Here is a 12,995-nt window from a genome sequence, read left to right as displayed (position 1 = left end):
AGTTGGTTGCCGCAACCCCGCCAGACGCTCCTTCGTCGAATCCGCCGCCTCTGCTCACTCTAGCCCTCCGGCCGTTCCTCACTCTTGCCCCCGGCCTCTGCTTACCCTAGGCCGCCGCCACTCACTCTAGGCCATCGTGTGTGACGCTGTGTTTCGTTGTGAAAGTGTTTCGTTCCTTCCAAAAATGGACACGACTAGAAATCTGTGGTTAAGTTGTATTTACAACACTGTTCCAGAACCCTTCAACTCAAATATTCAGATGTGTGCAGCACATTTTATGGAGGACCGTTTCCTGATCCTGGGAGAGTAGACTACAATGCCGGCTGTTCTGACTCAGAGACTATAAGTACGTTTTTTATATTTAAAGAGTTTTTATATTTTATATATTTAAAGCAAGTTTTTTGGGCAGTGTATAGGGCTTGTTGTTTGTCATTTCTCCGATTACAAATGCAGACATGGTTTTATGTTTACGCTGCGCGATGCAACGCAACGCGTAAAAAGACAGTATAAGTCATTATAATCCATAATTAAGTCCCCACTGGATGCAATGAATGCCTCGTTTATAAGGGATTTTCATGTTTTTGAATCATCGCTCTGACCTGACAGAGCATCATCACAGTATGGTAAGGGGTGTAACATTTCCGTCACACGCTTGAGGTATTCGGTCAATCATAACGCGGTCATCGACGCGTTTCAGAAAGGCGGGGCATAGAGGAGAAACAATAATGTACAGTATGTGGAAAATAATGTGTTTTTTTTAAACCGCATAAGCACATTTCATTACACCAAATACACAAAATAATGTTATTTTTAGCAGCATCATATGACCCCTTTAATGTCTTTTGTATTTCAGTTGATTTCATTGAAGACTGTGTCTGGAAGTCTTGTATGTTTGGAGAAGGTTCTTATAACAAAAAACTGTTAGCTGAGTGTGCACTCATACTGTGAGAGCACTGTGATATCACTGTGATAGTATTGAGAAACAAGATATATAAAGCCTCCTTGGTGACCGATATTTTAACTGCCTCCTCTCAACCTGCTCAACATTTTGAATTCACAATGAGCTCACATATTACTCACACTGTGAGTATCACAGTATGAGAATGGTGTGATGTCACTGTGATCATTGCATGATCTCACGTGTTGACTGGGAACAGCCGATCCGCCTACAAAGTGATGTCATAGTTCCCCCACTCTATTGCATGGCTGGAAATACCTCTCAGCCAATAAGATTCGAAGGCCAGTGTTTTATTTTATTTTATTCTATTTTAGTGAAAACTATTAGAAGTGTTTTAAAAACTATAAATCAAATATAATTTACACCCCTTTATATTTATGTTTATTATTTTTTTTTTTTAAAGAAGACAAGTCAATAGCTGTACTTTTGCATCTGGTTTACTTTTTTTGTAAATGTAAAGATTTAGAGGTTAGAGAACTACATGACAATTTTGTCACTGTCCCTGGAGGAACTATGTCATTTGCGTCTCAGGCCATTGTCTTCATAATTTGTCAGATATAAACAGACACATCACCAGCACATCTCATTGTAAAGGGACAGAATGTGCTTTGACAGTAGCCTGTGAAAGAAGTGTGGCAGGTTTGTTTCTCTTTATCCACACAGATTTTATTAAACTATAAAGTTATTGCTATTATTATAGTTATAGTCTATTATTATAATATTAAATGGAATATTTTCTACATACAGAAAAAAGACCCATATTGAGGGACTGATATTCATCATGTCAGTGGGAAACGTCAGCTTTATAAAGGATTTTGTGATAGTTGGCTTTCCTGGACTCCAGCCTCATTACTATGGACTTGTTTCAGCACTTCTATTTTTTGTTTATGTGTTTACATTGGTGGGAAATGCTTTATTTTTTATGTTGTTTGTAACGACTAAGAGCCTTCAGAAACCTGTTTACTATTTCATTATAAATCTAGTCGTATGTGATGTACTATTCAGCACCACAACATTACCATTTGATCTTACTTTCTGTTAATGTTGCAGAGAAAACTGGCTTCTGTTGTTGAACATGTTGTAATTGTTGATTATATTCTTTGTTATAGTTTAGGAAATTCTATGTGTGCACGACAAACTTTAGCGCAGCACATCAGAAAACTCTATGTAAATAAACCAGAAAACTGTAACGAGTGAGAATGCCAGCATTTTCTGGTACACTGGAAAAGTTTTTCATTTGCACATAAGAGTATTTTAAGTTTTTCTTTTCTTTTTTCAGTGAATGTCACTTTAAAGACTCTATACTTTCATTCATTACATGATAAAGCACTGTCACCATTATACTGATGGATAAAATTGGATGCCCCATGCTACTCGATGCAACTCTCACACATAGCCGTCTAATTAAAATGTTTTTAAATAACAAGGGTGCTTGCCAACTGTGTTAATAAAAAGGTTCAAAACCTCTTGCAACAACCTGAATCATTTGTGTGTTCCTTCTAACTGTACATTGCTGCTCAGTATTGTCAGAAAATATGTATTTTGAAAATATAGTGAAGTAAAAAATATTTTAAGTCAATTTCAGAAGAGAAAAATTGCCATGTCTTTACATTTGCTCTGATCTGCTATATTTAGTAAGTTAGACCACAATGTTGCAGAAAAAAAGTGGCTTATGCTGAACATAGTTATATGCATTTAATATTTATACACTGTAAGTTAACATTTGCAGGGGAAAAAAATAGCATTTTTTTTCTGAATACTGATTAAAAAGTTCTGAATGCGCACCAGACAACTACATATACCTTTTTTGTATGCATGTCGAAGTCTCACCTTGTTTCTCTGCAAATCCAACTTTAGGAACTCTGTACTTATAGTATATACTTTATTCAATAATACTTCCAATGTCACCATTTTACTGATAGATAAAATTGGGATTTAATGTTCTTCTCAATGCAGCTCCCACACTTAGGCAGGAAATAATAACATCAACAGCAAAAGCAGGACAGAGTATTTTTCACATTGTTATTCAATACACCACACATCTGCTGCAATATGCTGCAGAATCTAATGATCTAATTTTATCTGAAATAAAATGAATCTAGCATTAAATGTAGCTCCTGCATTTAAGATGTAGTCCTGCCTCAGAGGTCTCAACCTTTTTCCAAAAATTCAAATAAAATCATTATTTTGATTTAATGTATTGAACCCCATGGCGTAAGGCAGATCAGCTTTTTGTTTGTTTTGGTCTGCCGAAGAAGGGATTTCCGGCGACCAAACAGACTATGGGTAAGGTGGGTGGTCGAGGCCATCTCACTAGCCTATGAGTCCTCTGGCCTCCCGTCACCTATGGGGGTCAGAGCGCACTCGACCAGGAGTATGGCGGCCTCCAAGGCTTTCAGCTTGGGTGTGGCCTTGCAGGACATTTGTGCTGTTGCGGGCTGGTCCTCTCCACACACTTTTGTCCGCTTTTACAACCTAGACCTGGCTTCTACCCCAGGTTCCCAAGTTTTCTCTTCGTGATGTGTCCCATAGGATACACACACAGGCAGGGACTTGGTAGTATGGTGCAGTGGGTATTCTCGTTCCCAAAGCGACTCGACGCAGCTCGAGTTCCTGAAGGGGAACGTCTCTAGGTTACGTATGTAACCATGGTTCCCCGAGGGAACGAGATGCTGCGTCTCTTTGCCATACTCCCTGCATCCCTGCAGGCGCTACTTCATCAAAGCTGGTTTGCGCCCTGCCGGATGCGCTTTTATGCTTTCTGGTGCTTACGTCACCCTGCTCGTGACGTCTCGCTGCTCCATTGGACGGATTTGACACGTGCTTCAGAACACGGTCACGCAAGGGCGTTCCCAAAGCGACTCGACGCAGCGTCTCGTTCCCTCGGGGAACCATGGTTACATACGTAACCTAGAGACGTTTACTTTATGGAGTGTTTGGTTCTTTTTTTTTAGAGCTTGAAAGCTTATGAGCTATTATTATGGGAAAGAGTTAGGTGAACTATATTTCAAGAATTTTTTTGTACTCCATGTTAAAAAATTATATCATAGGTTTGGATTGCCATGAGGGTGAGTAAATGATGAAAGAATTATAATTTGGGTGAACCATTTCTTTAAGAGGTGTAGCCTATTTGAGGTCCTCATTCACATTAACAGTTACTGCTGGATTTGCTACTGTAATGCTCATCAAACTGTCAGGGTCAGTTGGTAAAAAACTACAGCAGGAAAATCAGGAAGGGCATCAAATCATCTACATTTTTTGGGGGGGTAGTAGGGCTCCAGCCGTAGAGGCCGGGGCGGGGGCAGGGGTCGCGTCCTCGGAGGCTGCTTTGCCATGGCCTCCTGAACTACCTGCTCCACCATGGCCTCCTGAGCTGCCAGATCCGCCATGGCGCCCAGAGCTGCCAGATCCGCCATGGCCTCCTGTGTTCCCTACACCGCCATGGCCTCCTGGACTGTTGGATCTGCCATGGCCTCCTGAGTTCCCTACTCTGCCATGGCTCCCCGAGCTGCCTGCTCTGCCATGACTCTCCGAGCTGCCTGCTCCGCCATTGGCACACTGAACGGGTATCACTCTGGAGGCCCTCCGTCTCGTGTCGTGACAGTATTATTCACTATGATTTTATTTTGAACTATCCCAGTTTGGTTAATTTACTGAAGCCACACAAATACTGGCATTGGGCAAGAGCTGTGCAAAGTCCTGTCTCCACTGGAAGGCCTTGATAGTTCTGCTTTTATGAATGCAAGCAATTTTAAATAGGAGTGTTTTCTCATATTAGAGAAAATATTTGTTGTATTAATGTGTATAAATATTTTACTGTGTAATTACGTGGCTGTTATAAAGAATTCAGTTCACAAATGGTGAAAGACATTGTAATCACACAACGGCTTTGGGATTGGGAGATTTTGTGGAATTTAGATTGAGTAGTCTGACAGTGGGATGCCACAAGGTGGTTACAGCCCATGTTATTATTATTATTACCAAGTAAATGATGAATTTCTTTATTGTCTGGGCCTATATAGAGGCATTTTGTGTGGTGGCATTACTACGGAGAAAGGGCCAGCCTAATAAATAAAATAAAAATAAAAATCTAATTGCATAGTTCAAGGTAAATCTGAAAGATAACAGCTCTTTTTGATAATGGAGAATCATAGAATTCATATCAAAAATGATGCAATGCAACAGAAATTATTAAGATTAAGTTGTTTAAATTAAAGCAGTTTCATTTAAAACAGTTTTAACATTTTGCACAGCATCAATAAACAGGGTGCAATTTATGAAGGGTTTCGGGAGGTTCTGACCCATAGATATGGTTATGTAGATGCCTTATTAGTGACTGTTTCTATGGAACATTATACGTTAGTCATCCGCCATATTGGAACAGTCAAAGCCATTCTGTGAGCTCATGACAGCAAGTTGACTGTGCGCAATGTTGTGATGTTGGAAAACTTGAGTAATTTACTTATTACTATGAAGGGTTTCGGGAGGTTCTGACCCATAGATATGGTTATGTAGATGCCTTATTAGTGACTGTTTCTATGGAACATTATACGTTAGTCATCCGCCATATTGGAACAGTCAAAGCCATTCTGTGAGCTCATGACAGCAAGTTGACTGTGCGCAATGTTGTGACGTTGGAAAACTTGAGTAATTTACTTATTAAAACTTTGACTATGGTTAAAAGTCAAATAAACTGTAACTTAGGCCTAATGTTCACATTGCAGTTTAACCTGTGATAGGCCTACTGAAAATGGTATTGAATATTAATATTTTTCAATGTATTATATCAAAGTTACAAATTCAAGTTTCGTGACAACACTAATGGCAAGGACTCAAGCATGTTAGTGTCAAAGAAACCAAACTGTTCATAAGATAATCATGAATGAATGAGACAGCAGAAACTCCAAACAACACGTCAGTTAGTGGGAGGTGCCTTTAGTCTTTATTAGTCTTGCTAAACGGTGACTGTGTATAGCACTGTTAGATGGACGCACAGAGAGAAAGGCATTTTTGTTTGTGGATTAATACAGTTAGTGATTGTGAATCTTCTCCATCAAACTCAAAATAATGCAATTTTAATTGATTATGCCAATTACATCAGAATAGTTTACATGGAGGTAATGTATGTGAATGATATATTATCGATATAATCGGTGAAGAATTTTATAACAACAGCAATTGTTGCAGACGTTTATATGTTGTTTTATTTTGCATTGACAGTCAAATGCTTGTGTAATTGTCATTGCTTTTTAAAATAATTTTTTTATTTCTGTGAATTTGTATCAGGTAACTCCAAAGCCGTTCTAGAGTCATGACTCCCACAAATGTCACTGTCTTTACTGAATTCTACCTGCTGGGATTTCCAGGACTCCATCCACAGTATTATGGAGCCGTGGGAACCCTTTTGTTCTTTGTCTACTTGACACTAGCAGGAGGAAATTTCTTTATCATTTCATTTATTGCTTGTGAGAGAAGCCTTCAGAAACCTACCTATTTTATCTTCTGTAATCTTGCAGTGTCTGATCTTGCTTTTGGAACCATCACGCTGCCTAAAGCCATTGCAAAATACCTTTTCAATAGCAGTGAGATACCATTTTATAGCTGCTTTGTGCAGATGTTTTTTGTTCACTACTTAGGGACTATTAACTCTTTCCTAATGCTATTAATGGCCATTGATCGGTTTGTTGCAGTGTGTAACCCACTGAGATACTGTGTCCTTATTACAAATAAGTCTATTTTATTGGCATGTGCAGTGATTTGGATCATTTGTATTTCATGGCTGTCAGTCATTGTTTATCATGCCTTCGATGAGCCCTACTGTGATTCTAATGTAATAACCCAAAATTACTGTGACCAAAATTCGATAATTAAACTGTCTTGTGGAGATGTAAGACAGAAAAAGGTTTTTGCATTTTCATGTGCCATGTTTGTTCTTTTGGGCCCTTTGATTTTTATTATATTTTCTTTTATTGCTATCATCACGTCTGTTTTCAAAATCTCAGATGTTCAGGCCCGTTATAAAACATTCTCAACTTGCACTCCTCAACTATTTATCATTTGTCTGTACTATGTGCCCAGATGTGTTGTTTATGTGCATGATGTGACAATAGCGATCTCACCTGGCATTCGGGTTATGTTAATCATGTGGTACAGTCTTCTTCCACCTGTTGTCAATCCAGTGATTTACTGCTTCAGAACCAAAGAAATCAAAGATGCGTTAAAGAAAAAATTTAGAGACAGGAAAGTGAACATGCAGATATGATGCGCTAAAAATACTGAAATTGCTTTAATACAGTAGAGTGCATTGTTTACACTTTGCCCTGTTTATGTGTTTATATAATTGTAATTCTGGCTGATCTAACACATAATGAGAATCAATGACATATTTGTGAAATAATGAATATTTTCCCTGATGTACAAACTCATTTTTTTCAGTAAGTATATTTTAATGCCCTCTTTTTTCTTTTTCTTTCTTTTTTTTTTTGCATATAAGGTGTAGATACTACACAGAGAACTCCCTCAGTTGTATAGTTTAGTTATGATCTTCATTTAATTCGAAGGTATCTTTCATTCATGAAATGTTCTAACACATTTACTCATCTACTCAACTTTTAATAGTCAAGTCATTATCAGGTATTATATTGTACAATATAGTGAAAGAGACCTGAAGGTGAACGTGGAAATTGGAAAGAAATGTAAATTAATAGCTAATGCAATTTCTGTTCCTGCCTTGGAACATGCCTAAAAATAAAGTGTACTGCTTCTGTAAATATATTCTTATATCATGGGACATGCATATATACATTCAACACATTAAGTGTATGTACAGTGTAGGCACAGGTTTTTATTAAAACAGTGAAACTGTAAGGCAGGATGATAAGATTTTTTTAAACACAAGATCATTTTGATAGTTGCCATAATTTCTGATCCAAACAATGTAGAAAATCCTAAAATTTGTATATGGAAGAGAAAGTGAGAGAGGGAGGGAAAGGCCAAATCCTCCATAACCAACTTAGTCACACATAATCATACTTTAATATGCATATAGTATACTACTGTACTTGGCATTAAGAAGCTAATGACTTTTAGTTTTTTTAGCTGTATCAACTGGTTCTCTGACAGGAAGACTGTAAGAATGGTTAGATTTTGCTGTATTTGGCTGAGCAGTGGTTTGGGTGGCCCGTCAATGTATTAGATTTCTCTAATACATAAAATAAGTAAGCTTGACCAGAGTTCTTGTGGGGAGAAGAATTTATTGAAGGTAGCAGTGTAGCAGGTATTCAACAGCGATGCTAGCTTGTCGGTCTTCAAAATATCTTAACCCTTGTATGAGTCCTAGCTTCTCCCTAGCTTCTCCCAAAGTTCTGTCTGTGAGACAGAAAATGATTCCTGAAAATAAAAGGTCTACAAACAGTACATGATGTTAGGACCTCCCTCTGGAGATCCTGCAATCTACAAGAAGTTTCTGAGAAATGCTGTTCCTTTGTTATTCTAACTGAATGGACCATTTGCTTTACAACTTTACAGACAGTTTCTGTTGATTGCATCTGGGGCACAGCCACTATGTAAATGCATCTGACACATAATCTTTCAGAATGAAAGAAGCAGCAAATAATTGATTCATGTATTTATTTTAGCCTGGCAGAACTGAAGAATTATGACTTATATATAACACATTTATATTCAATAAAACACTCCGCTGCAAACAATAACAATACATTTGCTATGTTCAGGGCCCTGTGGAGGTTGGTTTCTGAATGCTTTTCTCATACATTACAAAGACAATAATGAAATTATTCCCAGTTGCAAGAAGAAGGTATAAGATGAAAAATAAGGCTCCTACAAGTTTGTAATATTCAGGAGGGAGTCCAGGAAAACCTTGTAGAACAAATTCGGCGAAGACCGTTGTGCTGTTTGTGTTTTGGTAGGTTCCGTCATTGCTTTCTAAAGTTACATGTGAAAGTTATATTACATCAATAGCTTAAGTGTATCTCGAGTGTGATCATTTAAAAGTAAACTTACCCGTAATATATCAGAGGACACTGTATTAGTATGTTCATGTAAACTATCGTTGTTTGAAAAAGATAATGTGTGTGTTTGGTCGTATTCTTTGCCCTTTTATCCCCTTCTTTCTCACCTCACTCATTTGTAAATGTTGTGTTTGCTGTGAAAACATTGTCTGTGCTAAAAGTATTAATGTCTATGCTGAAATCACAGTGCAGTATCCTTTAAATGTACACTGTTCGTCTGTGTATTATCTTTTGTAGATGTATTTATGCAGATTGTATTTCACTTTTTAGTTCTCCAGATGGGGTCAGGCAGCAATGACGGAACCTACCAAAACACAAACAGCACAACGGTCTTCGCCGAATTTGTTCTACAAGGTTTTCCTGGACTCCTTCCTGAATATTACAAACTTGTAGGAGCCTTGTTTTACATCTTCTACCTTCTTCTTGCAACTGGGAATAATTTCATTATTGTCTTTGTAATGTATGAGAAAAGCATTCAGAAACCAACCTACCTAATCTTCTGTAACCTTGCAATGGCAGATCTCACACTTGGAACGACGACCTACCCAAGAGTCATTGCAATGTTCTGTTTCCATGATGTACAGTCTTGTCCCTGCTGTTATCAAACCATTTATATATTGCTTCAGGACTAAAGAGATCAAAGAGGCAATAACTAAAAAATGTTAAGAAAAAACAGGTTGGAGGTAATGTAAAGGTCAATCTTAGTTAAAAAGAAACTAACTGGCCCAGTATTGTTGAATACTATATTCATGGCCTCTTTTTCTCAGGCTCCTATGTTTATGTTCAGTTATTTCGCTTTACAGTTTTTCTCCTGTAACTTACTCAAAATCTTTAGATCATCTTTCAAAAGTAAGTAGTTATATCAATAAACATATCAGTGCCATCAGAATGAAAAGTCCTTGTGTCACTGTTCACAAACAAGATAGTCAAAATGCTTAGTCATGTTGTCAATATAAAAGTGCACTCTGTTAGTATTACCTGCTGTAAACTATGACAGTTTGGATAACAGTTACTGTATTGAAATGCAGAAGGCTGCACGTCTGTATGCCATATCTCCATTTCAAAAGCACAAATTTACACATTACTGTATGTGGGATATTGATTGAAAGAGACTGGATAGGATTTACAGTTACACTTTTACTAGTGGTCTGACAAAACACACACACACACACACACACACACGTTTGTTTCTGTGAATTGTGGGGACTGTCCCTAGACTTCTATTACTTTTATACTGACCAAACAATATTTTCTATCCCCTAACCCTAAATCTACCCCTTACAGAAAACCTGTTTGTATTGTTACACTTTCAGATAAACATAATTTACTATTTTAAATATATTTTTTCCCCCTCGTGGGGACCGCAGGCCACTTAAACGTTATTTTTTTCATTTACTTTGAAATGTGGTTCTTTGTTAAATAGTGTGCATGTTTACCATAATCCTTTTCCTGGATTGTTTCTTGCCATTCATTTGAACTTGAAAATAATCAGAAAGTCTTTTAATTACTAATTTCTTTAGTTTATTAAAAGCATAACTAAGAAAACACATAAAATAAGTGATAAATATCAAATATTTTAGACTATTATATGCTTCAGTATGCTAAGATGCAGCTAAAAGGATAATAGATCAAATAAAAATCCAATATAACTAATGTCCTAAAGGTGTTTTCCCTTGTTCTGCTTTACAAGAACAATTTTGCTGTCTGAGTACTATATTAATACTATATTAGTACTTAGATGGCATCTTCTTCTGTTTTCCTCTGGCTGCCATTATTATAGTTTCTGCTAGACGTTTTGTGTTTTCTGACTTCAAAGCATGTACAGGAAGGTAGCTAGGCTGCCCTTTGCATGACGTGCCCAAAATTATCATATCATATAAATCATAATTTTGGAGTCGATTCAAACAAACCAATTATTTTGGAATGAATTATAGTTATTTCATTTGAATATTGACAAAGTGCTGGAATGGATACACTGGCAGTCTCAAAGATGGAAATTTGAATTAACATAGGCCTATATTATTAATGATCCAATTAGAAAAATAATAAAAAATAATATCATGCTGGCAAACTAAAGTAATTTGACAGTCATGTAAAATATAACCTAAATAAAGCCTTGATATTTACTGAGGAAGCACATTTCACAAGTATATTCATCAAGTTGTATGGAATGAATGAATGAATGAATGAATGAATGAATGAATGAAAAATCACTCTCATTGTTTTTACAATGAATAACGAAATCACATGATCATGACAACTTCCTAAAAGTGATGGCACTGGCATATCTTTGTGCAGATTCAGTTGCTACATTTCGTTTGGACTGTGCCTTGGCCTTCAAATGAAATTCACCTTTCACTGAAAGTGTTTCTCTGGTATAGGCAACATAACCAAATCACCTCTGATGTTACGTGGAAAGTCATAGAGCTGTTGCATACAAATAATTATATAGTCTATTTAGCAAAGTAACAAATAAAATATGACGGCTTATTTGAAGAGCCCATCTAAGCACCAAACATACAGTATGACGTGTCTCATGATGTGTCTCTTGTGACCAAGGGAAGAGTTCATAAATGATGAGTGAATGAATTTCTGTCATTATAGAGGTGCATTGGACAGAAGAGTTTCACTCCCTCCAAATGTAAGACCTACTTAAGGTTACTGTGCAATGTTTATGAAGCATGCAGGCTAAAGAATTCATGTAACTTATTGATTTATTTTATGAAACATGAAGCACATTCTGCTTGACTACCATATCATGGCCTTATGTATGAATTCATTATCTTTGCATATGATATCATATCATCGATATCCTGCTATTATCACAAACCAGCATACTGGATATGCGTGCACAGTGTGTTGGTTACTTATTTTAGGATTTTTACCATTACTTACCAAACTGAAAAGCTTCCCTTTTGTATGACAAACGTAATAAATCAATGTTTCTGTGATTTCAATTAATTAGCTCAAATTGGCTGTGGAGACAAAACTGAGCTGAGGAGAAATGCTCTAGCCGTATCCTTGTTTGTTCTTTTAGGCCCTTTAATATTCATCATATTTTCATACATTGCCATCATCAGATCTGTTTTCAAACTCTCAAGTGTTCAGGCCCGATTTAAAACATTTTCCACATGCACCCCTCAGCTTTCAATCATATGCCTTTACTTTTTGCCTAGATCAGCTAAATGTGCTGTGTATATATGTGACGTAACCACTGAAATACCTACAGGTGTTCGGATTATGCTTGTTATGTTCTACAGTATTCTACCGTCTGTTGTTAACCCAATGATTTATTGTTTGAGAACTCAGGAAATCAAGGCCGTCTTCATGAAGAGAATGAGAGGGGAAAAAAGTAAACCTTCAGCTGAAAGCATCTTCATGTTGAGACAAAGATATATGCTTAATGATCCCTTATATCTGGTATGTTGTATATAATGCTTATTGTGATGAAATGTTGCAGTGTAAGGACATATTACATACTTTGTTGCATTTTTAACCATTTATTGACCATTTGTATTGCCTATTAAGAAACAAAAAACATATTTAGCAATGACATCTCAAAAATCACTCTTTACTGTCACTTTTCTGTGATTCTTTAAAACAATTTTTAAAAAACATCTTTGACTATAGCTGCTTACTGTGTCATAAATTGTAGCAACAAAAATTAATCTGAACTATTACAATGTGCATTTAAAATGTAAATAGCTAATTAAAACGATATATTTATTTTTCAGATCAGAAAATCTCTGTTTAAATGTAAAATAGTATATTTCCAAAACTCTCAAATTATTGTCAAGAAACAGAAGGTTGCCATTGTTTTTTTCTTTTTCTTTTTCTTTTTTTGTGTGTGTATTGTAGCCAAGAATGTTATGATATTGAACAGAAATTGATTTTCAAAAATAAATTAACACTGAAAAATGTTTTGCTGGAGTTAAAAATGTGACATCTAGAACTTGTCTTCATTTTCAAAATAATGTATGCATTAGCACGTACAACAAATACCCAGC

General features: G+C 36.5%; 1 protein-coding gene across 1 annotated transcript; it reads left to right on the top strand.

Moving 5' to 3' along the window:
- Window positions 1-6,269: 6,269 nt before the first annotated feature.
- On the top strand, window positions 6,270-7,220 carry LOC107588280 (olfactory receptor 1-like). Its single transcript, XM_016276320.1, has one exon. The coding sequence runs from the start codon at window positions 6,270-6,272 to the stop codon at window positions 7,218-7,220; it is 951 nt and encodes a 316-aa protein (XP_016131806.1).
- The last annotated feature ends 5,775 nt before the right edge of the window (window positions 7,221-12,995 follow it).

This window comes from Sinocyclocheilus grahami, unplaced genomic scaffold (genome assembly GCF_001515645.1).
Source record: "Sinocyclocheilus grahami isolate Dianchi unplaced genomic scaffold, SAMN03320097.WGS_v1.1 scaffold6.1, whole genome shotgun sequence".
NCBI lineage: Eukaryota > Metazoa > Chordata > Actinopteri > Cypriniformes > Cyprinidae > Sinocyclocheilus > Sinocyclocheilus grahami.
Note: the sequence above shows the minus strand (reverse complement) of the source record. Positions and strands in the feature narration are given on the sequence as shown.